General features: G+C 36.4%; 1 protein-coding gene across 4 annotated transcripts in view; it reads left to right on the top strand.

Moving 5' to 3' along the window:
- The window catches only part of SNX24 (sorting nexin 24), an 88,158-nt gene that overhangs the window by 57,202 nt on the left and 3,872 nt on the right, over positions 1-27,084 (top strand). For all 4 annotated transcript variants that reach the window (XR_008842618.1, XM_056514669.1, XM_056514670.1 and 1 more), the window contains exons 4-6: positions 23,313-23,407; positions 24,560-24,592; positions 25,506-25,570. Coding sequence is in view for 3 of the 4 variants with exons in the window: in XM_056514669.1 (XP_056370644.1) it covers positions 23,313-23,407; positions 24,560-24,592; positions 25,506-25,570 (193 nt within the window). In the remaining variant the exon portion in view is untranslated. The remainder of the gene's footprint in view (positions 1-23,312; positions 23,408-24,559; positions 24,593-25,505; positions 25,571-27,084) is intronic.

Genomic DNA, 27,084 nt, shown 5'->3' on the forward strand with positions numbered 1-27,084 from the left:
GTTAATGTGATTTCTCAGGATTTTTATCAATTTGTGAAGAAAAAGAGTTTTCCATCACCTTGTGGGGATTTTCATTAGTTCTTCGCTGCTTAACTGATTCAATTTCTATTGACCTCTTGCTGTTCTAACAAGAAGGAATGTGAACTCAGCCATTTAGAACTTTGTCCATTGTCAAGAGGACTGGAGAGAGCTACTCTAAGATCATGCATCCAGGCTCCTGATGCCACAGTGCAAGTACTCCTCATGGTGTGTTTGCTAGAGCTTTGCCTTTCAATAGCCAAATACACCTTTTCTGTAACTACAGCTGAAATACTACTTCAGAGCTCTCTTGCCTGGAGTAGGATCAGAAAAGAAAATAAATTTATTGGGGGAGAAGAAATCCTTGGTGATGTATATGGTTTTTCATTGTTTTCTCTTCTCTTTGTGAAGTAGAGGTAAAAATGGTCCCATGGTAGTACATAAAAGTTATCTGAGCTCTCTTAAACAGAACAAAAACTAGGACTTCATATAAAGACAGGAAGATCTTGATTGTGACTTAAGCTGATACAGATCTCTAGGTTCAGATGTGAACTGTAAGTGATTTCTAAGTGGAACAGTTTTTGATGTTACATATGTAATGTCTGTAGAGGTGAACTGGTGCTGTTGGAAATGTTTAAAATTATTGAGATCTCTGTGTGTAATATGTGCACTTCTATGAGACATTTTATTACCTTTTCCCAAATAAAATCGAATCAAGTTGCTTACTATGTAATATGGAAATGCAACGGCAAAGTGATTTTAGAACAGTTCAATGATCATTCAAGTATTTAAATTTTATTTCTGTGCAGTTCACATTCATCACATTTATCCATTTTATGTCCATTCATTCCGATTTTTCTTCCTTTATATTGTCGAAAATCCATTCCCTATCAAGCATTTAATTGTTCCCATATACCTGTGTACCTTCACCAATGGGTGTTGTGAACACAAAATTTTGAGTTCAATTGGAAGACTGGAAAGGTATATGAAAAGACAGCCTAATAGGTCTCCTAACTGGGAATAACTTTTGAAGTTAATTTTGAAGCTGTTTTGAAGAAAAATGTCTTATATGGTAGTCCTGCACATTTACACTCTTCCTTGGTATCCATTCATAACAATTTTGAGATATAGGATACAGAACTAAATGAATCTTCAGTCTGAAGCAATGACCTTTCTTATATAATCCTTAAAGTAATTAGAGCCATGCTTGTGTTTCAGCTTGTTATTAAATTTGTGTAAACATTAATGTGTTTTCAAGAACTGAGTCCTTTATATATCATGAACACTATCTGAAAAGAAAAAGGAGTTACTTGTGTGGTTGAGAAGATATATTTGAATAATTGAGATATATCTAGATGGATGGATGGATGGATGAAGAGGTATGCAGGTGATGTGACTGTGCAAAGGCACTTGTAAAGGCTAATGCTTTTTCAGACCAAATGCTTTACGCATGGGAGGTAATTGGTTATATATTTAAAAGCTGAATACAGAGGTTAAAATTTTAAGCTATAAAAGTTTTGTGCAAAATGTGGGCTTATTTTTTTTCTTCTCCACCTTATTCTGTGTGTGCCTGACCCTGTGGGTTTTTTCCCACTAGACTTCTGTTTAACCATTCTCTGTGTCTGAGAGCAGGAGCTGGATAGAAATCACTTTGACTTCCTTGTATCATTCATTAGGCACCACAAAGGTTTCTGCAGAGGCAGTCCTTCCCTTCGTCCTATGTACACATTCACTGTTGGGATCTATTTCTAACTAATTTAAGATCAAATTGGCTTATTTGCAGAAAAAAAAAAAATCCCCTCAAGTCCAGAATAGATGCTTATCTTCCTGATTGCTGTTTCTGGAAACCAGTTTTATTTTAAATGCAGGTGAATATATAGAGAAGAAAGGGTCTAGCATAAGAAAGCTGCAAAAAAAAATTTGGTTCATTGAAATAAGATTTAACTGATGTTTTGCTGAAAAGTCTGTTGAATCACCCACATCTATTAATCACATTGAAAATTCTCTCCATTATCCAAAATTATTCAGTGTCTTCCATCTCTAACTCCATTTACTGTGCAGTTATCAAGGCTGAACAGCTCCTGTAAGGAGTTCTAAAAGCAATGGTATGATAAGTATAAAAAGACAAAATGTTCTTTGTCCTCATTAAAGATTGTGAGCAGAGTGTTAAATAATATTAATGGCTGGGATTGTCAGTACTTAACAGTACTTTCCTAGTACAAGTGATTTTATTGATCGATACAGTCTCAATGTAACAGGGCAGATTATTCTACTGATTTTATCGAAACCTTAACTAAGTTTGTTAGTGTACCACATATCCTTAAATAGATCTAGATGATGATGTAGATTAAGAAAAGCAGACCACCATCCATCTTTTTTTGATCGGTTAATAACTTAAATCCATCATTGCTGCAACTGGCTTTTTTAAGATTCTGTTGTGCATACGTGTTTCTTTGGTCGTAAAGATACATAGCTGGGTTTAGATGGCTGTGGATTTTAAAGAAGTGTGCCTGACACATGCAGGATTGCATATTTGTTAAAAGGAAGCAGAAAGCCAAAGAAAACAGGGAAGCAAAATAATTCTGTAGATAATTTAAAGGAGACCCATTTATTAAAAATGTCTGTCTTCAGAGATTTATGAAGAATTATTTGAACCATTTTTCAAGCATGCTCAGAAAAATACGTGGCTTGTGTTTTAGGAGTTAAATTTTTGCTTTTCAACTTGTGCTTGTTGGAATTTATGATTAATATTTTTTCCTTCAATAATCTGTTTATTTTTGCTGTATAGAATTGTGCTGCATGAACTCTCTCATTTTACTCTTGCATGTTAGAGGTGATCAAAATATATTTTACTCAGTTAAGTACAGAATTTACATTAGTAGTTATGACAGGTTTAGAAACCATGTCTAAGTGCTTGTTCTCTTTTCATTATGCTGTTTATCATAATGATACTGTATTACATACTTTTGCCCAAGCTAAGATGAAAATCAAAGTATACTAATCATGCATTTCCATACAGTGAGAAATGGTCTCTGTCATGACTGCACATGCTCAGAATAACTGGAAAATATTTAAGAGGAGAGAGAAAGAAATTAAGTTCTCTGTCTAAGTCAGAGTCTATGAAAGCAGAACTAGGGATAATGAAACTCGAAGGCTGGCACACACCTGTAGTCTGCTGATGACTGTTCTAACAGCCCTGATTCCTTCTAAATCCATACAAACTGTGAGATACTTAATTTATTTAGCTGTGATGAAAGAAAATTTGGTCCTGAATGCAGCTCCACATTTGATATGTAGGCAATAAATTTTCTTTTTCCTTAATAGATATTTAATAGATTTGCTTGAGCTCTTTGGTGAAGGTTGAGGGAATTAAAAAAATTCATGTCGATTATAGTGAAGAAGGAAGGAGGGTGCAGTGATTCCTACAGTCTTATTCCCACTACCTGAAATTTGGTTGAAAGACTCAGGTTTCCCTGATCTTTTTAATCAATCCATGGCATTTTAAACAGATTTTAAGTTCCTATTCTGTGCTGTTTTACGTAATGTAATTCTTATATTTACATGTAAAAATGATTACTCCTTTTTTAAGTTGGACTTTCAAAGCAAGTTAAATTTTAAGGGCTTTTGCTTCAAAATTAGTCTGTAAAGTTAATGAATTGCTAATAAAGTGATAAACTTATCTGAAGGAGTATTTTATAATTGCATATATAGTATAACACACTATGTTTTGTTAAGGTTGTTCAGTAGTATACAGCACTAAGTTAGAATGTAGTCTATACCTAGATTGCATTGACTTTTTGCCATCTGGTAGCATTCTTTTTCATACACTTTTTGTGTGAGTGAAGATCCACCATTAATATTTTTCACACATTTAGAAATTGCACGTGAGGGCAGAGGAAAAATGTTCATGAAGAGGCGAATAATTCTTTTTTTAAAAGATTTGAATCTTCACTTAAGGCACAGGCTGTGTTTGGAAGCCAGAGGCAGAAAACAAAATATAGAATATATGCTGAAAACCGGAGCCATTTATTATGTGCTTTGGATGAAGAACTCGTTCTGGAGGAAAAAGTAGTGTAGGATAATGCTACATATGTAAGCAATGTTAAATAAATCCGTATACATAAAGAAGCTGAATTAAAGCTTGATTCTAGTGTGCTATAATAACTTTATTGTCCAACATTGTCTGTATCATTTAACATAGACCATTCTGAAAAAAAACCAAAACTAAACAAAACTCAGCAAGCTGTGGAACTAATCACAGGGGGTTACCATAAAGATGCTGAAATAAATAAGCAGTAATTCTTGACCTTCTGCTTTAGATGTTGAAAGGAAGGAGCATAGGAACAGAAGAATTTTTCTTGTTTGCAAGGACTGCTAAGCAAAACATGAGAGCTGGTCTATCAGTAGCTAAGAGAGGTGAGCAGAGGAAGAGGAATAATCTTCCTCAGATAGGTTGTGGCAGGGTGGTCAGTGAGCCTTCTCCTTTGGTTCTGCAGTAAATTGAATGCTCCTGCATTAGGTATAATTCCCGTGTGTCTGTGTGTGCTGCCTTTCCTTGGCATTTATGCAGTCTTACATGACTCCTTTCTGAAAGATGCTGAAGGATTTCAGTGTGAACTAAGGGGAGAAGGTCCTGTGGTCGTGGGTAGCTTAGGAGAGTAACAAATGCTTGTTATCTTCTCTAGCATTGTCTATCTCTACCCACTTCACTATTGATTGTCTTCCTTTTTTTCTGCTTGCTTATTGTCTCTGTTGTTGGAATATAATATAGATTTAGGTACGTGTAAAAAAAGTTCATTTTACACTAAACCATTGCAGAATTTTTTGACTGAGACAGGCTTGGATTTCTGTGAAGGTACATTTGCAAACAAATACACATTATTGAATGATTCCTAAATTTATAACTCTGATATGGATTTTTCCTGTAGACTTTGGAAATATGGACATTAAAATAGGAAACTTCAAGAATTACTTATGATAAATACTGTAAATTATAATAAGAAAATTTTCAAGAAGTATTGATGTAGAAGTTGAGGCTTGTGGTATATTCTCTTCTTTTTAATTTCTCATAATTATAATTGTCTTTATCTAATATACTTTTTCTTCTGTAATTGAAAGAAGTTTGCAGAAACAAAGCATGAAGCAGAAGTAGAACCTTTAATTTCATTAGGCATGTTGTAACTGGCGAAGATTAATGTATATATCTCTTGCTAATTCTTTTCAATTACTCAGTTCATATAAATTCCCAAACCTTGTTAATTATGCTGAAGTCAGGTGGTAATTTTTAACAGTGTTTCCACAGCAAGGGAATTTTCCTGGTCTAACCTTGCCCTCCTGTAGAAACTCTCAGCAGATTAGGCATTCTGACTCTAGTCCATTCGTTTTCAGCACAAGCCTAATTGCTGCCGACTGCCTGCCACAGGTACCCTGGTTATTGTACGTTTAAGGGATGCAGGTTCTTCTGAGAACAAATAAGGAAAGATTAATTGTTTGTTTTGTTTCATCCCAAGAGAAATGTGGGAGCTTAATCAAGAAAAATAATTTCTTCTGTTGATTTGGCTTATTTGTGGAAAGGGATAATTGTATAGAGGCAGGCATAGAGCTATGCATTTTGAAAGAAATTTTGCCATTTACCTACTTGGGAGGCAAAGATACAGCAAAATGAATGTAACACAGCATTGGAATTGATGGGGATGGTTCACATTTCTCATAGTAAGTAATTTGGCTGCTGGGCTTTTATTTGAACCAATATTGCTAGGTGGTGTTGTCATTTGTTTTGTCTGCTTCTTTGGATATCTAATCAAGTAGGGGGAAAAACGCTTTTCCAAATTGTCCTTAATTGCTAGAGCACGAAGTGAGCTAAGCACTCAGGTATTTCCAATTAAAGAACTTGTTTCCAGCAAGCACCATTAAATCTATCTTTCCCAATCTGATAAATAAGCTATCAAAGAGTGGAACAGATTAATTGAGAGCAATTAGTTCAAAGCTCAGTGTAACAGTTAGACTGAACCAACATTATCAATGAATGCAAATTTTACGTAAAGCAGTAAGAAGCACTGATGCAACAAAATAGAATTGAGAGAAGCCACTAAGCACAAAAGAAAATTTTATATGTGATATAGAAATAAAAGAAAATCACAGATCCTACAACTCAGAACCATCACAAGATTATTCCAATTGCATCTAAAGCATAAGAAAGTCCTGCATATACTTCAACACTTGTGCTTTGCTTATATTAATAATCAGTAAGCCCTGTATTTGGTAGAGACTTAGCCTACACACGGTATTTTGATTCCCCTTTAGTACAGGTTTGTTTTTCTATATATCTAGACCTTTCTTTCAGCTGCCTGTGCATGCCAGATAGCGTTGGTCCACATGGTGTAAACATCATTCTGCATGTGGGTTGTCTGAATAGTTCTCTTAATGATAAAAGACAGGAAAAGCACCTGGACGTTCTCCTTACATGTCAGCATTTTGACAGCACACACATCATCATGAGAAGAAAGTCTCTCTGACACCTTAGATATAGAAATAAACTCATAGGCTCTGAGCATTAATATGGTAAAAAAAGGTTTTACAATTTGTTGCTTATTGCTAATTGTTGTGAATATTCTGCTTTGGAAAAATGTACTCCGTCAAGAAGAAGGCACATGGAATAGACTAATTTCTGTCAGTTTTTACAGAACTACCTTGGCTAGATAAGTTATATTGCTGCTCTGTGTGTTGGCATCATTCCCATAAATTGACAGCACAAATATACAAGCTGCCACAACTTTTAAAACTGCTCTCTTAGAGCACCAGTTTGTGAGGTGCATCTCTGGCCTTTACAGTAGCAATGTGGCTGGAGTCTGCTTTTGCGGAATTACAGTTTTAAAATGATTGGATAAAAATCTTATTTCTTATGCTGTTGCAACCCACTGGGTACATCTATTCTAGGAAAATGAAAAGGTCAGTGATAACTTTCCCAATAAAACCTTCCGAGAAAATGTCATTCCAGTTATGTGTATCTGACTGGGAGAGTTCATCTTCCATTTTTTAAGCTTCATATTTTTTTATTTCTGGAATATTATCATCATTAGAGGAATTCATCGTTCATAACCATAATATGGTGTCATATCAGCTTGTGAGCTGATGATTAGATACATGCTTTAACAGACATAGGACTTGGAATACAGGTAATTTACAGTATTTTTCTTTGTATCCTTTCTGGCAAGTCACAACTGAATAAGATCACAGTTGTATTCTGTGTAACCATGGTCTTCTGAGCAGCTTCTCCTTAATGCTGGCTTCTGAAAAATATTCAGGTTATCTCCAAAAAATCATGAGGAAGTTAGACAAGTGAAACCTCTCCAAGTTTCTTCAGATGTCAAGGCTTCCAGATCTTTAAGTATGCTTTCAGTGTGGGATCCAGCTCTCACACATAGTTCAATGGGAAGGGTTCCTGGTGTAACTCTAATTTAAAAAATAACATTCACAAAGCCACAGGAGAGTATGCAGGAACAAAGACCATGCACAGAATTCAGAGTCTACAATCTTGCAACCAGCAGCATTTAAGCAGCCATCTCCACATTATCCCATCAGATGTTTTTCTGTGTATTTGAACTGAGTCAAGGTCAAGCAGTGATATGTGCTAATACTTTTGAACAGCAGCAGTTGTGTAATTTCACAATTAAGAAGCAATTTGTGTTTCTGTAATGATATTATAATATATTTAAATGCTACACAGTAGTGCTTACCTGCTTTACAGGGGGATTTTTTTATAATTCATCAAATTCAGACAAGTTTAATTATGTGACCTGAATTAGTTATCCAGCTTTAAGTGCTGGTATCACAAGAATACCTACTGCAAGAGTAAGTTACCACAAAATATTAGGGACTTTTTGTAGTATTGGAAAAAAAGATTAGTGGGTTTTATGATTAATTTGCCCTCTAATGCTGTAGAAGGCTCTTGATAACTGTGGTTCAGTGCAGATACTCAGGAACTGGAATATTAATGTAAAAGTACAGACAACATTTCTGTGAAGAGGTCCAGCAGCTGGGCTTGACATCTCAACCCAGATTTTAAGGGGGGAAAAATCCCCAAAAGAATCCAGATTTCTCTAGTTTGTCAATTATTTTTGCCAAGTTTTATGAAGCAGTGATATTCACCAAGGCAGTCAGAAAGATGTCTATCATCAGACAAGACTGATGGGTTTGTTGCTGTCTTTATGGAGACATGTAAATTATTTTCCCTGCAGCATATTTACTAGTTATAAACCACCATATTATTTTTTTTTATATCTATAGCAGATTCTTTCAACTTCAGATCCTTTCAGCTCTCCATCTTCCAACCTTTTTATGTTGATTTTTTCCTCTGAAATTTAATTTTGACCATTTGATTTTATTCAGTCTTATTCAATCTACATATCAATTATAGTATTGTCTTCTGATGATCATATAGTGAAGGTCATCTCTGTGGCCAGCCAACAGACAATGCTAGGTTTTTTGTAGATGTCAATTCTACTATAAATCCTTTCTGAACTGTTACACTACATCCACATCAGGAGCCATACTCACTTTTATTTGCTCATCATGGAGTCTAGAATCTGATTAACCTCTCTGTACCACTGTATATAGTACTATTCTGCCTTTTTGTTGAAGCACCAAATAAATAACTAATTTATGTAACTTAATAATTTTACCTAACTTCAGATGCTAAAGCTTTCTTGTAAGGTAAACAAGAGCCTTCAGAGAAAGACTAAGTACTGGGAAGAAGAGCTGCAATACAGCATTTTTTATGAATTCTTCTTGTGTGCAAAACATGGAGACCAAGTATTTGTGCCAAAGTGAGTAATAGAAATAAGGAAGATTGCTATCTAAAATGGCAGAATATATGATTCATTAATCTGTGATCTCAATTTCAACCTCATTTGTTGAGTTTACTAACCATAATTAAGTAGTTCTCTGCTTGCTGAGTGAGGAACATCTTGTAATTGCTAAGTGAGAATATAACATCAAAAATAAGGGATTTATAGGGAACATCTTGGCATTCTTGCAGCAATCTAATGTTATGCTAATTTTTAACAGAAATACAGATAGCTCTTCTGCTTCTGTTAGCAAGCTAAATTGCAATATTTTTCCTCTGTTTTGGAGAAGTCATCCCTCTTTCAATAACAAGAATGTGGAGAGGTTTTTGCCAAATCAGAACATTGTCCACAGAATTGCTGTGGTGTGACAAATGCAGCCTTCCAGCTGATGCTGCTTGTGCCATCAGCACAGAAAAGGTAAATAAGCATTCACTGAGCAAGTTAGGATAGTCTCTTTTCACGAGTAATTGCATCGTTCCTTACCTTTATTAAGGACTCCCTTGCTGGTGAGTTTTGGGAGGGACAAGTGTCAAGGAATAGAACCATAATGAAGTACCTGTGATTGAGCAAGGATTACATTGCTCTGTTAATTCTGTAAAAACTTGTCAGTTTGCCACCCAAATAAATGCCTAGACTGCGTAAAACATGGAGCGGAGTGACCTCTAGAAGAAAAATCAATGGCAATTCATATTTCATATGTCTATAATTGCTTGTGAGAGCATAGCAGCAGTTTGTTTATAGAGCAGCTTGTTCTACCAGGGATTGTTTCCTGACTTTTTCTTCTTTCTAGTGGTGATGCCTCTCATGGACTGTGAATTACAGCTAGACAGAGCAATAGACACGTTTTATAGGTGGTGATTTTTTATTATTGTTTTCACATTAGTGTCTTCAGAATTACCACAATGTGTTCTGTTCCAACCAGTGCACTAATCTATAGTTACATGTAAATCGTGTTCACAACTGTTTCCTTGAAAGACTCATGAAGCTGTTTTTTACCTTCTTTTTAGTAGGCAAGGCTCCATCCTCCATGAAGTCATCCATTTGCTAGTATTTTAGCCATCAAACTGACTCCATTGTATGGCTATCATTTTTAAGCAATTTGTCAGAAAAGCAAGGCATTCTCACAGTCTGCTAATTTAAAGACAGAATTTTGAAAATATCTTTTTTTTCCCTGCTTTGCTTTGTTTTGTTTTTTTCATTTTTTGGGGGTTTTTTGTTTTGGTTTTTTTTTTTTTTTTGAAAAGCTGTTGTAAGATTTGTATCCCCACTGAGGACTGAGATGTCATAGGGATAGAGAAAATGCCGCTCACTTTATGGATTACTGTTAGGTCAACAAAACTTTGGCAGCATTGATTAACTTGACAGTGAGTACAGCAGTACATTTATCACTTATGGCTGTGCTGTAGAAAATCTAATAAGAGGCAAACAATTCCCTTTAGAGCAGTAACAGGTTCACTGTGGCTAACGGTGCATGCACTGGAAATTTCTGACTTTAAATTATACCCTTGCTGCTAGTTGGGTCATTGACTCCAAGCTACTGCACTTTCCCTACTATGTTCTGTGTTATTAATTTGATCAAAGTTGTTTTGGCTTCTATAAATGTGTGCAAGCCATCTATTGAAATTCATATAAACTCATAAGCATTTTTGAAGAAGGAATGCAAGAGGAACATGATCCAAGCTACATTATACAGAAGGGGCAATTGCTTGTTACCACTACAAATGCTTAGGGTCTTACAGAGTTATAAAAGAAAAATTTTGAACTGTTGCTAACAAACCTGCCTCTAATTCACAGATTTAAATAAATCTTAAACCCAAATCTCTCTTACATTCAGTAAGTTTCATTGATTGTCCAGAAGGACTTTTTCAACATGTGTGACTATGTTCTTTTTTAATTACCAGTAATGACACCTTAAAAATTCTATATACCTTGATTTATAGATATGTTCTTCTGTTGTCTCCTTTTTTAATAATAATGAGAACTAAACTGTTATGAAGAGATTTTTTTTGCCTTTTCTGTGTAGAAGTGCTGCTGCTTGACTACAAGTTTGGCTATAATCATTTGGTAAAATTGTGTTTTATTCACTATTTCTTGGTTTCACTTTAGTAGAACTTTTCTCAAATCTTGCATTGGAAAATGTCTTTGCATTGCAAATACCTAAAAAAATCAGGGTTTCAGGGTTTTGGGTTTTTAAAAATGTTGTACTGATTAGTTCTCTTAAATGGAAGCCCTGCATAACATGCTCTTCTGCAGAAGAATATCAAGCTTTATAACCAAATATATGTAAAGGTCACATACCCAGATAGTTGTGTTTCTAGAGACATGCAGGAAAGAAGATTTAAGACAATTTGGTGTTAAGTGCAGATCAGAATATAGGTTGTGCAGCTTAACTTGTGGCTTTATGATACAATATGCAAAATTGCTGTTCAAATTAGAGAGTAGTAATTTTACTATTTTTTTTTAAGTATTAGGATCTCTGGTACACTAAAGAGAATTTTTGGGTAGCAACTGTTATTTCAAGTATTTTATGTACATTTTAGGAAACTGTTTGAATTGGAGGTTTTGTTCTGCAGTATCTGTAAAAATGATGTTGTTTTCTTTGTTGGGAGAGAAGTATTCTACTTGAATCAATTGTCAGGAGGCTTAATGTAATAAGGCAGTTTGTGGTCTGACTAAAAGAAACACTGTGCAAAAGAAATTCCCATAGCAGTTTGTTTTTAACAGAAAAACTGAGTTCACCTGAACCATAAATACATTGAAAACTGAGGCTTAATAAGGTAGAGCAGCTTCAGAAGAAAGAAGGATTGTCATCCAAAGTATGTCTTGTATGACTATGATTTAACCAAATATCTGTGTTAATGATAGTGAAGTTCTATCAACACTATAGCAGCAGATTCTTTGCAAGAAATGATCAAGCAAGTTGACATTACTAACCTTTGCATAGTTAGGAGGAAAGCACATTTAAAATAGTAGCTCTCCTTTCCTTTTTTAATTTTTAAATTTCCAGGATAGAAGTTGTGTTTCTCACTCTCTTATTGCATTTTATAGGTAACGAGACACATTTCCACACTTTCTCTTGGGTTCATACAATAAAGGAGTTACCCTACTGGCTGCCTTACTGAACAGAGACCTGGTATTGATTACCTATCACACTGGCATCAGAACTACTCTTAGGATTCAATTTTTTTGTTGTTTTGCATATTTTATTGATCAAAAGTGGTAAATGAGCATCAAGCGTGCAAGAAGACGATGAATTGTTTACTTGCATAAAATAACCTTTCAATAAGGGAAGATGCATTGCTCACACTTTTGGTGCTGTTCTGCTGCCCGAAGCAGATGGCATTCAGCTGCTATTGATTTGCTCCTATAGTTACAGAGCAGCATGTAACAAGGCATGCTCATTTCTCTGAAAGAGAGGTGAGGTTTTTTGCCAGGGTGGCAGGAGTGAAAAAAGGGAGGATGGGGGGTTTTGAGGATTGTTTTGGGGTTCTGATTTCTTTACAAGAAAAGCGTTGAAGCCCTGTGCAAAGAAAAAGCAGGATTTCTGTGTTTGCAGAGCAACTGGAATTACTTTATCCAGTTCTGGCACTCCTGATAACATAAATTCCTGATGTTGCTTGAATCTATGAGCAAGGAAGTACTGAGGATTTTAAAAATAGCCAGAATTTAGCATCACAAGCTCCACACCACAAGTTTTATGTTTTTTATTTATACATGTTTGTTTTGTCCTATTTGTGTAAAGAATGTTGATTCATTAGAAAGACAAAAATCATACTGTAATATGTTGATTCTGCTGACAGTTAATTTCACTGAAGAATACAGAGTTTAATAATTTGCTGCTGGATCTCTCCTGTAATGGAGGACATGCAGACATGACAAAGTCAGCTTTCTCTGAAAATTTATGTGGAAAGATATTTAATGCAGAATTTTGGCATGAACAAGATCTCTAATTTTTTGGCAGACATTAACAAAATGTAGATATGTGATAGAAGAGGCTGTGAGCAAATATAGTATAGGCATGTTTGTTCTAAGACAAAACATTTTATTTAATTGTAGTCATATTCCTGAAAGAGTAGTTTAGTGAGTAGTACTGAGGAGCAGGTTACAGTCCTCGATCAATCTGCTTTCACATAGAAATAACCCATCTGTCAAGATCCACAAGTGTTGTAGTATGAGAGTTAAATTCAGACTCTTGGTGACAAAACTGGACCAGTTAAGTGCTTTGACAACACATTTTAAAACCTTTCTTGGCCACCTGACTGTTCTGCAGTGACTCACTGCAGGAAATGCTTACTGTTGCTTTTGGACAGCCTTGAGCATCTTCCTGTTCTTTTATTATTTAGGAAAATTAAATTATATCATTTACTACATTATGACAGCTCTACTGTCCTCCATTTCGTTTATATTGTATTATTTTTTAATGAAAATAATGACTGAGTTATGACCCTTGGCAAAACATTTTCACAGCATAGTTTGTAGCTGGTTATTTATCAGGAATTTAATTTTAACATGCTTATCAGTATCTGTTTAAAATTTTTCTACTTCATCTATTCAAATTTCTCTTCTCTGACATTGATTCAGTTTGGTTGTTTAATTTAGGAAGTGCTTTTTTGATATCCATATGGTTAAGTATCACTACATCTTGCCCATTTGTTATGATGCTTCTGTAGCATAAGCAGGCAAGAAGACATTGTCTGAATCTTTGACTCTAACCTTTGGTTCCAATACATCGTAGGCATTTCTTATGAGTGTTTTTCAAAGCAAGCCTTTGTGATTTTTTCAGAAAACAGGTGTTTTTTAATCAATGGCTAATGCTGTCAGCACAGCATTTATTGCATTGTTCTGAGTTGATTTGGTCTTGGTCTTTTGTGGGGCTAAGGAAATGTTTGAAACATAAGTTAAACAGAAGTTAATATAAAGAACATGGATAAGTGTGTGTGTGTGTTTTAAAGCAGGGTTTTCTCTTACTAGGAGAAAGCCCTTGGCTTTCACAAATGTAAACAAATATATTCATATTGTTCTGTACCTGTGGTGTCTATCTGTACTGTTAGGACTGACTCCAGTTTTCTTCATTTTCTGCATTTCTGAGTTTGTCAGTGGTCAAGATATAATTTGCACTTCTTTGCTATTGTATAGCAACTGCCTCCTCGAGTACAGAATTAAGATATCAAAAGTAAATTGTTGGTGTGTTAACTATATTAAGTATATTAACTAAACTCCAACCAAAAAAGTCCCACACACAGATTTTTACCTTTCTTTTGCTGATAAAGGTAAATAAATACCTTGCACACAACATGTATTTTCTTGTTAAGTTGATAAAATTTAAGTAAACTTTAGAGTTTTTAAAATAAAACTTGCCAATTTCCTTGTAGCTACACTGCCAGCACTACAAAATATCCTAGAGTAGTTACTCAACATTCAGCATTTATTCAGCATTGTTGTTTTGTGCTGAAAGGGCTACCAACACTCAAAACCAACAAACAAAACCCAAAAACCACCACCATATAAATCTAAACATATTTCTTCAGCTATGTTACCCTGCTTTACCTCTGCAAAAATGACACAATTGAGTGCATTAACCCCAGGTGCAGTGAATTCCCTGGGCTTTCTACATTCTCTTGTTTGGACTTCAGAGTGGCTACCTGCTGCTTAGTCTAATTAGTTTCAAAGGGAATGTAGAATCATTTCTCAAGAGTTTACTCTGACCCAAAACATCTGACAAGAAAATGTCAGAGAGACAAAATAAGAAGTTATTGTAGAGTTGAATAGCATTTTTCTTACAGTATCTTGTAGAAACCATGCAGATGAGGAAATCATTCTCAGATGACAAATTTTTGATATGAGATGTGCAGGAAATTATCATTCTTGTGGAAAGCAGGACTTATTTTCATAGATAAGTTCCTCAGACCTTATCAAACATCTGTCTCTCTCCTTGTTCTCAGCAAAGTCAGAAAAATGAGTTAGAGCTGTGGGAGATTTCTTACAAAGCTAAAAAGAAGCAAAAATGCTATTATGGCCATCAGCAACTCACTCCCCCAGTCACTAATGGTCATTCTAAAGTCTATCATTGTTTTGTTACGTTTTTTCCAATATGCATCACTGAGAGCTGTGTTCTTCTTACCTGTCTTGTATCAACTTATCTTTGCAAGGATCTTGTAATAACTTACTTATCTTTGCTGAGTTTGCCTTAAGGCTTTTGGTGGGGGGGGCAGGGGGGTGAGCAGTTGAAACCTTTCTGGAAATGAAAGCAGGCTCTATGCTTTCAGGGGTTGCAGTAAGTTTTGAAACTGTTTCTTTCTTCTGTTGTAGTATCTAGTCAGTAAACATCTAACCAAAGTCTCTTTGTTTCGATCACAGCAGTTCTGTGATATATTTCCATTCAGTTGTGTTTATCTTTGTTCCCAATAACTCTGTTCTTTATTGTAGTTATTAACTTCCTGGTACAGGCATACCACTTTATTAATACCCAGTTTTCTCATGGTACTCTATTGCCATTATTATTATTATTACTACTATTATTGTTACCATCATCATCATCACTTTTTTTTTTTTTTTTTTTTTTTAGTTTTCCAGTTCTAAAGCAGCTACAAACAATATGTTATACATCAGTGTTAATCCAGAAAATGAATAAATTGAGTTTTCTTTGAAGGAATACTGTGCTCCTGCTGACTTGTTACTGTAGCAAGCAAACACCTTTCTGTGTGTTTTATGATCTCAACTACAGAAATGCTTTGATGAGAATAAAAAAAAAAAAAAAAAAAAAAAAAAGGGAAAATGGAAATACATGCTGAGTATTCTGAGTTTAAATCTGACAGTGATGAATGCTGATGGTTTCACAATGGCTGCTCATGTCTTGGACAGACACCCTTTGCTGGATGCCCAGCAAACTCTGGCCAGGCCCAGAGAGATGAATGGAGTTACACCCAGCTCGTGGCCAGTCACAAATGCTGTTCCCCAGAGCTCAGTGTTGGGGACAGCCCTGTTTAAAATCTTTATCCATTATCTGGATGTGGGGATCAAGCGTCAGTTTGCAGGTGACACTAAGCTGGGTGGCAGTGTTGATCTTCTGGAAGGTAGGAGGGCTCTGCAGAGGCATCTGGGCAGGCTGGATTGATGGGCTGAGGCCAGCTGGATGAGGTGCAATAAGGCAAGGAGCTGTGTCCTGCCCTTGGGCCATAACTGCCCCAGGCAGTGCTACAGCCTGGGGGCAGAGTGGCTGGAAAGTGGCCCAGCAGAAAAGGACCCGGGGCTGCCGGTCAACAGAGGCTGAACGTGAGCCAGTTGTGCCCATGTGGCCAGAAAGGCCAATGATTTCCTAGCCTCTGTCAAAAATGATGTGGCCAGCATGACCAAGAAAGAGATTGTCACCCTGTATCGGATGCTGGTGAGGCCACCTCAAATTCTGGGTTCAGTTTTGGGCCCCTCACTTCAAGAAAGACAGGTGCTGGTCAGCAGAGGCTGAATGTGAGCTAGCTGTGCCCATGTGGCCAAGAAGGCCAATGGCATCCTGGCCACAGTAGTGTGCCAGACCAGAGCAGGGATTGTCTGTCTGTACTGAGCACTGGTAATATCACACCTTGAATCCTGGATTCAGATCTGGGCCCCTCAGTTCAAGAAGATGTTGAAGCACTGAAGCACATCCAGAGAAGGGCAGTGGAGCTGTGAAATGTCTGGAGCACAAGTTCTGTGGAGAGGAGCTGAGGGTGTTTAGCCTGGAGAAAATTGTCTTCGGGGGGGACCCAATCACTCTATACAACTACATGAAATGGGTTTGTGGCAGAATGGGGGTTGGTTTCCTCTCAGATAAGAATTGACAGGATAAGAGGAAATAGCCTCTAGTTGGGCTTGGGGAGGTTTAGATCAGATATGAGGGAAAATTCCTTCAAGGAACAGGTTGTCAAGCATTGGAACAAGCTGTCCAGGGAAGTAGTTGAGTCACCATCCCTGGAGGTATTTAAAAGACATGTAGACGTGACATTTAGGGACTTGATTTAGATGGATTCAGCAGTGCTTGTTTAAGAGTTGATCTTAAAGACCTTTTCCCACCTAAATCTACAATTCTAAGAAAGGGTTGTCACACACTAAGTAGACAGGAACATATACTAAACCCTGGTATTTAGAGGAAGAAGGTTAGGACTTGCAAATTTGGAAAATCTAGAACTGACATTTCCACCATAGAGTATGTTAGGTATTTATGATAGTATTAAATTACCTGGTCAGATCTGTTGCAGGGTTTTGCTTCTTTTCCCCATGCAACCTTCTCCCTGATGCACAAGCATCAGCATAGAAGAAGGGTAGTACCTGACTGACAGAAAACAAAAACCTATCAGTTTTGAAATTTGCCAGGTGTTATAGTTTGCAACTACATTTCTTGGATTTCTTCTCTTTCTTTCTTTTCTATTTGTCTTGGTCTCTTTCTTTGATGTTTCTCAAAATATAATTTATAGATAACTGTTGTCTCATAAAGCTCTGGTAGTGGACAGCAGAAACTTCCTGAACAGGGAAAATACATGTGTTTCTGGTGACATTGGGCTGTGTGCAGTTCTTGTGGCTGGTTTGTACTTACAGTGTTTTATGAGGAAATTCTGGCATTTACCAGTGACTGTGTTGGTCTGAGGGGTTGTGAAAGAGGACTCAGATGCTGCCTGTCTCAGGTGAGCATCCAGGTGCTCCATGGCAATATCCGTTGGAGCTTGCCTTGAGAGAGGGAGTGGCAGAGGGCAGGGTAAAACAAGGCACCTTGCTTCTCCTGAATGTTCAGTGTTCCTGAGTTCTACTGTGTATTGTAATTGTAAATATGGTTGCTTTTTTACAAGCCCTCTTGTCCTGTACTCTTGAGAAGACTTTTCCAAACCTAACTACCTAATTTCTATATCTTCCTAAAATGTGTATTTTCTGGATTTACTTATATATATACATATATAATTATATATATATATATATATATATATTTATATATATATATTTATATATAAATAGATATATAGTTATCTGAAGTATTTCTGCACCTGTTTGTTATCACCACCACTATTCACATTGTCTCAATTACTTCTGAAAAATACTTCAATTTACACATTTTGAATTCGGTGTCTAATTTTGTCTGTCACTAGTGTATGTATTCATTCTTTGTATTACTTTTTCCTGTTACTTATTGTTAAATACCTTTCTTGTTCCTGTTAAGTTTTTATATTATTATTAACTTGGCCTGCCCTTCTTTTTCTTTCTGCCAGTTTCTTTTCCTTTTGCTCCGTTGATTTCTTCATTTCTCATCCAGCTTTGTCTTAACCTCCAATCCTTTGAGCAGTGGCTCAGGAAATTGTATTGACTGCTTCCTTTCATTTGTATTTTTCAAAGGAACTGTTCTTGCACTTTGTTTCTAATCTTTCAAGGACTAGTCTCCTCTTTTACTGAAGAGAAGTTCACTGTTTGCTCCCACTAAATTATGTTCCCAGTTTTCTGGAAAAAAAAAAAAAAGCAATATTTTATTTTTCACATCAAATGCGTTATATTTGTAGACTTTTACAGACTATATAGTGGGTTATATTTGTAGACTTAGCCACAAGTCTGCAGTTAGTAGTTAAATATTAGTCGGAACTGTAACTGTGATTTCAACTAGCTTTCTAACTAAAGTGGTCTCAAGACCTATGTGGTAGTATTTTCAATCAAAATTAGTAAACTGCCTTTCAGTGTAAGTTATAGACACTGTCATGAATTTCTGCATACAAATTTTCACTGATGATCCAGTAGTCATTTAACTTACTTGGCTTCCCTTTCATCTCATTTATCCTTTGCATAGCTTGAGATTACTATGATAGATGGATTTGTCACTCATGAGATGCCAGAAGAGTTTTAAACTCACAGGAAGCATCCTCCAGTCCTGAGGTTTAGAGATACAATTCCCCTCTGTCCTTTTTATTAAACTCTTATGAACTTTACATTATCTTTCAGATAGTTCTGAATCTTCATTGGATGTATTTTGTTTTATAGTATCTATAGTAAATATTTGTTCCCTTTCAAGTTCCACTGCATGGATATCACCATTACTGCTGACTTCCCTTTGATACATAGCGTGGGAGTGTTAACTAGCTGGTGCTTCATATGGCGCATCATTTCTGAATCTCTTCTTGAAACTTTATACGGGTTTTTAAGCATGTTTGATAACCTCCTTCTATTCTTACCTATGTGAGTACTTCTGGTAGTAATGAAAAGTAGAAATACTTTTTATAATTAGTCTCAGTCAATAACCTCTCACAAGCCTCACAGAACAAGGAGTGAGTTTCTTCATAGTTCTTCACAATGGATATTATAAAACATGATTGTATCTGCTATTACTTTAAAAAAGAGAGGTTTGTAATATTACAAGTCTGGTTCCTTTGTCTACTTGGTTTTTAGCTAATGTGTTCTTTTGATAACCTTTTTATCATTTCATGGGACTGTGTAAAGCAGTTCAGGAAAAGCAGGTTAATAGAAGAATATAGACTCTAAAATGTTCCAAAAGATGTGGATTTTGGTCCCAGTGGAGACTGACACTCCAGCCTACTTACTGTAGCTGGAATGTATTGATTTTCTTTTCCCCCATTTTAGCTGCACCACTGAATTAGGTATTGTGAAGCATCTTTCCCTGTGAAGAGAGGAAAAACTGTCATGAACTTTTTCACCCTAACAGCAGAGCCTTTCAAACTAAACCCGAATGAATGGAAAAGTCTGTAAAAACCCTGTAACTCAGCTTCCACTCTCTCTTTTCTCCCTTTCCAACAGCTCATCCAGCAACCTCAAAAAAGTGTGATAGATGACTGTAAGAAATTGATTTTTAAATCTTTCTTCATTAAAAACAGCAATAATAATAATAATAATAATAATAATAATAATAATAATAATAATAATAATAATAACTATGCATTTCTGTGGCATGATCTCTGAAGGTTAGCGAAGTGGTCTTCTTCAGGTTTTCAGCAAGATGTTCAGTTACTGTTATAATTGGCTGATGAGTAGGTTTGGGCCTAACTAGAATGCCAGTGTTCGATTTCACAGTGTCCTCTGTGAAGATATGTCAGCATTTAGCCTGGCTTTAGTGACAATTTTCTAAAAAGGAAACTCATGGGAAATCATTATGCTGTTTATATGTCTCCCTTGTTGGAGAGCATTATCCTGTGATATTTTAGCACTGTTTTCTACTGCATGATGGCATCTAGCTAAGGTTAAGTCAGAACAAGTCCCTTCCCAATTTTGAGACTATATTTTACTTACTGAAGAAGAAAAGATAACCGACAATTAAGTATTTCAGATGTCACTGAAAGAACATGTGCAACTAATCAATGACATCCTTAGGGAACATGATTTTATGAAACTGATAAGGTAGAAAAATCGGGGATTTTATGATTTGTCTTACATAATAATAATTGCACCCTTCCAATAAAAAAGACATTTCTGCTGATGTAAACATCAGACTTTCCCTTGCGTTGTGTTGTGGGTTTTTCTCCTGAAGCACAGAGTAGTCCATTAAAGTGTGACAGTAACGGATAAACACCCTTTACAATTTTCTAAGAAAATATGGCACTTGTAGTTCAGCTGAAATCAATGAGTTGAAAAGTGTATTTCTGGAGTCACTTCCCATATCTCTTGCTAGAGGTTGTATTAGCTGGTTTAGTTGGGGGGAAGAGAGGGTTTTATTTACTCTAGGAAGGAAATATCCTGGGGTTTTTTTCTTAAATTAGCCTACTTGGCACTCTGGGACCCATATTTAAAATTCATTGCTATGATCTTGACAGAATTTGGATACAACAAAAATTCATGTTACAAAGAAACTAAGTGTAAGCTTTTATTTCTGTGAAAATATTTATCTTCAGTTTCTGATGACAGAGCAAACAAGGTAGCTAGTCATGCTTACAAGCCAGTGTCTCATACTCACTTGAACAAATGCTGCAGTTCAGCATATTCAATCACAAATTATAGGTAGTAGTTGACAAACTTTACCTGCTGGTTCCTTTTCTGCACACTTATCATTTAAAGATCATCAGGTTTGCAAAATATGGATTTCTTATAAGTTTTCAGACAGAAATAAAAAATGTGTTGTGTTAGGGGCTGTTCCGGGTAAATTAACCCAATTATAATACATTTCTGATTTAAGAGTAATTTTTTTTTAACTTAAATAGGAAGCTGAGAATGCTTAGATTTTTTTCTAGATCTGCTTTGAGTCTCCACGAGAGTTAGGAATTATGTTTTGGCAGACACACCTAATTCATTGTTGCTGGTTGGTGCTTGTGGGAGGTTTTGTTTTAGTGTTGGTTGGTTGGTTGGTTGGTTTGGGGTTTGTGTGGTTTTCTTGTTGTTTTTTCTTTGGTTTCATTCTATTGTTGTTCTTATCAGACGTTTTTTTTTCTCTTGTCCTTTGGTTTCCACCATGTATTTTAAATGGCAATATTATGTCCTTGCCCCTTGTTGAATTAAAGCTAATGAAGTCAAGCCAAAAGATAATTTGACCCCTATTACTATAATTAACTTGTAAACTTCATCTTTTTTATTTTTAATGCTTGAAAATCCATGTCACATTACATTACATCAGTTGCAAAATCCTCTTTTGGTCAATGCAGTAATTCCTTCCTTCATAAAATTCTGGAAAGGACAAAATTCCCAATCAGCAGAAGTCATGTGCAAATACAATGCAATGCAAAATTACCTTTGCTTCTCTGCAAATTCTACATGTTCAAGTTTAGTGATTACCAAAGCAGAGTTATTGACAGCTGACAAACTGAATGGCTTAACACACTAAAACGGATACTATTTGCTTTACATCTTTTTGTGATAAGTATTTGGACAGACCAGGATTAGCAGGCTTGGGTTGACTTCATACATGTTGTGGGGAAAAAAAATAGAATGAGATAATATTCTTAAGTGAGTGAAAGTAGAAGCAAATAGGCTTGTAAGAGCTGTCATTAGTTTTCCTTTTATAAAATGGTATATCCTTCTGTTCTTCCCTACTCCATTCAGCAGCCTCAGAAGACATCTCAGCTTTTAGAAAAAGCTATCAAGAATTTTAAGTATGAAGTGCATATAAGCACTGGATGCCCTTAAACATCTTTCTACAACTTTTTGCAGTTCCTCTTTGCATATAATTTGCAAGATGGTTTTATTTGAGCTAGTCATTTCTATGCAATTCACACACCCTCTGAATATGCATCCACCTCCACACCTTTCTTTTGTGCATAAGCTGAATGCAGAACGGGATAAATTTTGCAGCAGCAGAGTGCTGATTTTGCAGAATGCAAACAAAGTGGCATTTTTTAATGCAGCCTCTTCATATAGAGGTGAACTGAAAGGCTTAACACTTTTTTTTTTTTTTTTTTTTTTTTTTGTGATCCTGCTATCCTCTATATACCATCGTTTCTCCATTGTGATTTTGTAATGTAAAAGAATACACAAGCAGGAGTAAGTTACCTAAGTTAGAATGTAAGAGTAATGTGTCTTTCCATCACCAGACTTGTTTCTTCTCTATATTTATTTCTTCTATCGTAGGGTGGAAAAGTGAACAGGATGAACACAAAAAGTGTTGCTGCTAGGAGTCAATTTAATTTTAAGTCCAGTGAAGTTTCTTCTGTACATACATTCACTTCAGATCAGGCATTTATGAAGAAAATGTCTTTGAAAAAGCTTATGGCTTCCTTTTTCTTGTGAAGTACACATTTTCAGAATGTATGTCAGTATGAACAGTAAAGAACTAGGGGTTTAATCTTTTAGGTGAGAGATCGGTTGAATTTATGAACTGTTTTTCTTTGCCTTGTGAAAACTGTAAGTCATCTCATCAAACAAAAACACAGAGAGCATGTAATCTGGCCATTATGTGGCCTTTGTACCACAATTTTGGAAGAATGTGGCAAGTCTGGCCAGCAGCTGCATGGTCAGAGCTTTGTCATTCGGAGCCATAGTGCAGGTACATGGAGTATGTTGTAAGCTGACCTGTCAAGCCTAGCAAGGAGTTTCCCGTGTTGTCATTTACCAAGATGTGCATTAATAAAACTGCACAAAGTGAAGACTTCTGCTCATAAGCCAGATGGTAGTCTTCTGTGAGGTGAACATGAAAGCACTGAGCTGAGTCTGTTTTATTTTATATTTTAATAAACTGTATTTTATTCACAGATGAGCGTGCCAGTAACTTAGTTCCAGAATCAGACATCTCTTCTTGAGAGGTATATAGGTTGGCACCAGTGATGGCAGGTGAAAAATGTAGAAGCATAAGCTGAATGTATTTCTAAGTGATTTATCAAGAATGAAGCATTCCAAAATAGGTGTAAAAATGGAGAATTACAAAGTATTGAAAGAGAGTAGCTTGACTGGAACTGCATCTAAAATATATATATGTATCTATCTATAAAATATATATCTAATATATATCTAAAGTATCTAAAATATTTTTAAAATGTGGGTTTCTATTATGCCTTTTTTTTTTAACAGACAGTCATTTTAGAAAATGAAGAGCTCCCTAAGATATTTCTCGATTTTCTGAATGTTCGTCATGTACCTACCTTGCCAAAAGCAGAAAGCTGTGGGTAAGCTCTCCTTTACTGAAAAATATATGGAGGCCAAAAGGTCTATATCCACTCAGTGCTGATGCAATTCCATTGACTTAAAATGGTCTTACTGCCAACTCTAACACTGTAAAATAAATGGGCATTAGGTTCATGTTAAGTATGTTTATATATCCCCAAAAGGTTGTAAAATAAATCCAGCAAGTTCAAAGACTGAAGGGAAGTTTAGTGTAATATTCTTGGAAAGCAAAGGAGCGCTTAGATGAGAAAAATATTACTTTCTTGTAGACCATGAAGTATCTACTGAAATGTAGGATATTCATAAGCACTAACTAAAATTACATAGAAAGCCTTTGCATCTGTTTTATGATCATAGTTTCTGCACAAAATAGAAGCTCATTCCATTATCATTTTATGATCTTGCTCTGTGTGTTCAAATGAGGTTCTTTGACCTTTCTGATGACATTACCCCAGTGACCCGATTGCCCATCACCAGGGAAGGGATCCTAACCACAATGGTGGAAGTGAATCTTAGTATGATGAGTGTACCAACTACAGAAATGCCCAAACCAGTGTAACTGGAAGCTCTGTTACTATCTGCAGCTGTGAGCTTTGTAGGGAGAATTTTTGCTATGTAAGAGGATGGGGTTGATAATGGAGAAACATTAGCAGTACGTGCTCCCCAGAAAACCACCTTTTCCACTTTGGGACAGGCTGTTTGGATCTGCAGTGGTGAGAAGCCAAGTTTACCTGAAGATAATTTTGAGGCGCTCTTCTTTTAGGCTTGGAGGTGTCTATGGCCCAGGGCAGTGTCCAGAGTGATTCAGAAGCTTGTAGTTTTCACTTGCAGTCAATGACATCAGCAGTATCCTCAGTGGAACTGTACCCCAACACTTCATAGATAGATAGATAGATAGATAGATAGATAGATAGATAGATAGATAGATAGATAGATAGATGGAAATTAATCTGTTACAGTAAAATGGATGCTGTCATTTTCCCATAGTGGTAGTTATAAAATGATACAATCTCCCATGTATATTTCTTTATATGGTGTTATGTAGACAATGACCAGAAGAAGATTGCTCCCTTTGGTAATTCTTAAAGGATTTGGGGGTTTTTATTGTAAAATTAATTTTTTGTAACCAAAGCTTCCTCTCGCTTTACTTGCAGCTCTTTTGATGAAACAGAATCTGAAGAATCAAGGTGAGCTTGATTTCTACTCTATATAAGGCACCCGATTAATAAACTACTTAAATTAATTTAATTTAATTAATTTAATTTAAATTGTTTACTTTATTTGTTCCTTGCAGTTAACAAATTAGATGTAGTTTAGCATTAAAATTAGATGTATTTGTTAAATATTACCATCACCTGTGCTATATCTATCCATTTTTAGTGTGGCTTGAACATCCTTATGCTAGTGTTGAGAAATTCCTTACAAAACTGACAGAATACTGCCAGCTCTGAAATATATATGGGAATGTGTTTTTTGTAGCAAGAATATTTAGCAGAAGAAATTAGAGGTCTGGGTTCTTCCCTTTGCATTTGATAGAGCTTCATCTTTATCTGGTTGCACTACTTGGAATGTATCTGTAGACAGCAGAGCAGAGAGGGCGGGGGGAGGCTGTCCATGCCGTGGCCAGGGGCAGGAGTCGGGCCTAGGGGGCTCCCAGGGACTTATCTTCATGGGTGATGGGTACAGCAACTGCTTTGGGGGCTGTAAGAATATGGTGTGACATTTTGAGTCAGCTTGGTGGCCTGAAGAGCCTCTAGACATGTAGCCTGGTTGTAGATAGTCTTGTAGCCCACATGACACCACATGCCAGGGAGCAGAGCAGAATCAGGAGGTCTCAGAGCCAGCTGAGCCAGCTGCAGGCCACTGCTCCTGTATGCAGCCCCTCCACTCCAGCTTGACGTTGAGGGTTTGGCTGTATGGCTGAGGAGCAGCAAGCTTTGCTTCCAGGAGCTGGAGGCTGCCCTTCTGGGCAGCGCGCGTGTGCGGAACCACACTGCACGGCTCCTGGCAGCTCGACCACCTCACTTTATCAAAGCTAGTTTGTAGAGTAGTCTGTTTGCTGTCCCTTGATACTGACATCCCTGTTCTTGACCTTTCCAGCAAACTGTCCCACCAGCCTGTGCTGCTGTTCCTAAGGGATCCATATGTCTTGCCTAAAGCCAACGGTAATCAAACCTGTCATCTGTTAACAGCACTTTACTGATCTGACCCTGCACTGCATAAACCACATTATTATTATTAATACTGGCCTAGTCAAATGACACTGGTCCAAAATCTAATAACCTGCCAATAAAACGATAGTTCTTGTATAAGAAACCATTAAAACACTAAGTGGGGTGGGTGATTTGTAAAAGGGTGGAATTTTCTCCCCCATTTGTTCTCTCAGGCAATCCTACTGAGAATTCAAACAAAAAGATGAAGAACACTGCTTTTCTTTTCTTATTGTTGACCCTTTGGCTGTTTTGCCTGAAGGATTTGAACTTGGAGGCCCAGTCCTTTGTAAGTGCTTTTTCCCTAAACACTGATCTACTTCCAGTCGATCTACTGCAAACGTATTTGTATTTCCATTTGGATTATTATTATTATTTCTTATCATTGATAACCTCTGGAGTTCTTTATGGGGGAAAAAAGTGTACTTTTAAGTGTGATGTATTTCACAGGACATTTACATTAGATTTACATGGTTCAAAAGAGTGTTGGAAATTGTTAAAAACTCTTTAATATAAAAATTTCTTTGAATTAATAATTCAGAGAATTTACCTTGTCTTAAATTAAATGTACACAGGGAAAAAAGTACCATTTTTAGGGTGCATTTCTCTTGGCTTTGTCATTTTACTTGTTTGTACTTGTTGTTTCTACTAAATATTTAAAAATAAATTCAGAAAAGAATTTTCTTCCTGAGCTGCACATAGATTTTTTTTTTGAATATGGCATTTCATTTCATTTTACAAAATACCATGTAGAAATCAGATTCTCACACTGCCTTGAAATTCATTAAATTTTTAAGAATAAATTTAAGAAAGAACACTTTTTTGCTTTTCCTAGACAATAGAGTGTACTTCCTTGAGATTTTCTCAATATGTTTATAAATACTTGAGGGAGGGTATAAGGAAGACAAAGCCAATCTCTTTTCAGTGCTGCCAGTGATAGGACTAGAACATAAGGAACATTTTCCCAAGCCTGGACACAGGATTCCCAGAGTGGTGTTGGGTCTTGCAGACACTCGTAAGTTGCCTGGCCATGTCCTGGGTGACTGCCTGCAGGTGCTCCTGCTTGAACAGGGGTTTGGACCAGATCACCTCCAGTCATCTCCCAGCTGCAGCTATTCTATGGTTCTGTTGTCTTTTCAAGCTGTTTATCAAAACCATAGGGACAAGCTCAGGTGTTTTTGGAGGGTTAAGTAGTCTCTCTTGCAGGCAATGTCCACGCTAGCTAGTAATGGGGCCAAACACTCTTAACCCTATGAAGTCTTACTAAACTCCAACACATAACTAGGCTGAAACACACACAGCAGAGGTCTAGTGATACAGGTCCACATCAGAAGACACATTACAAGGTTGTTTAGCTTTTACTTTTACTTAGCACTAGTCTGATCTCACAGACTGAATGTTCATTTGAGGCTGAAGTGCAAATCACAAAATCGATGAACCAAAGCACAGTAAGGGGAGGGGTCAATGCA

This window comes from Oenanthe melanoleuca, chromosome Z (genome assembly GCF_029582105.1).
Source record: "Oenanthe melanoleuca isolate GR-GAL-2019-014 chromosome Z, OMel1.0, whole genome shotgun sequence".
Lineage (NCBI taxonomy): Eukaryota > Metazoa > Chordata > Aves > Passeriformes > Muscicapidae > Oenanthe > Oenanthe melanoleuca.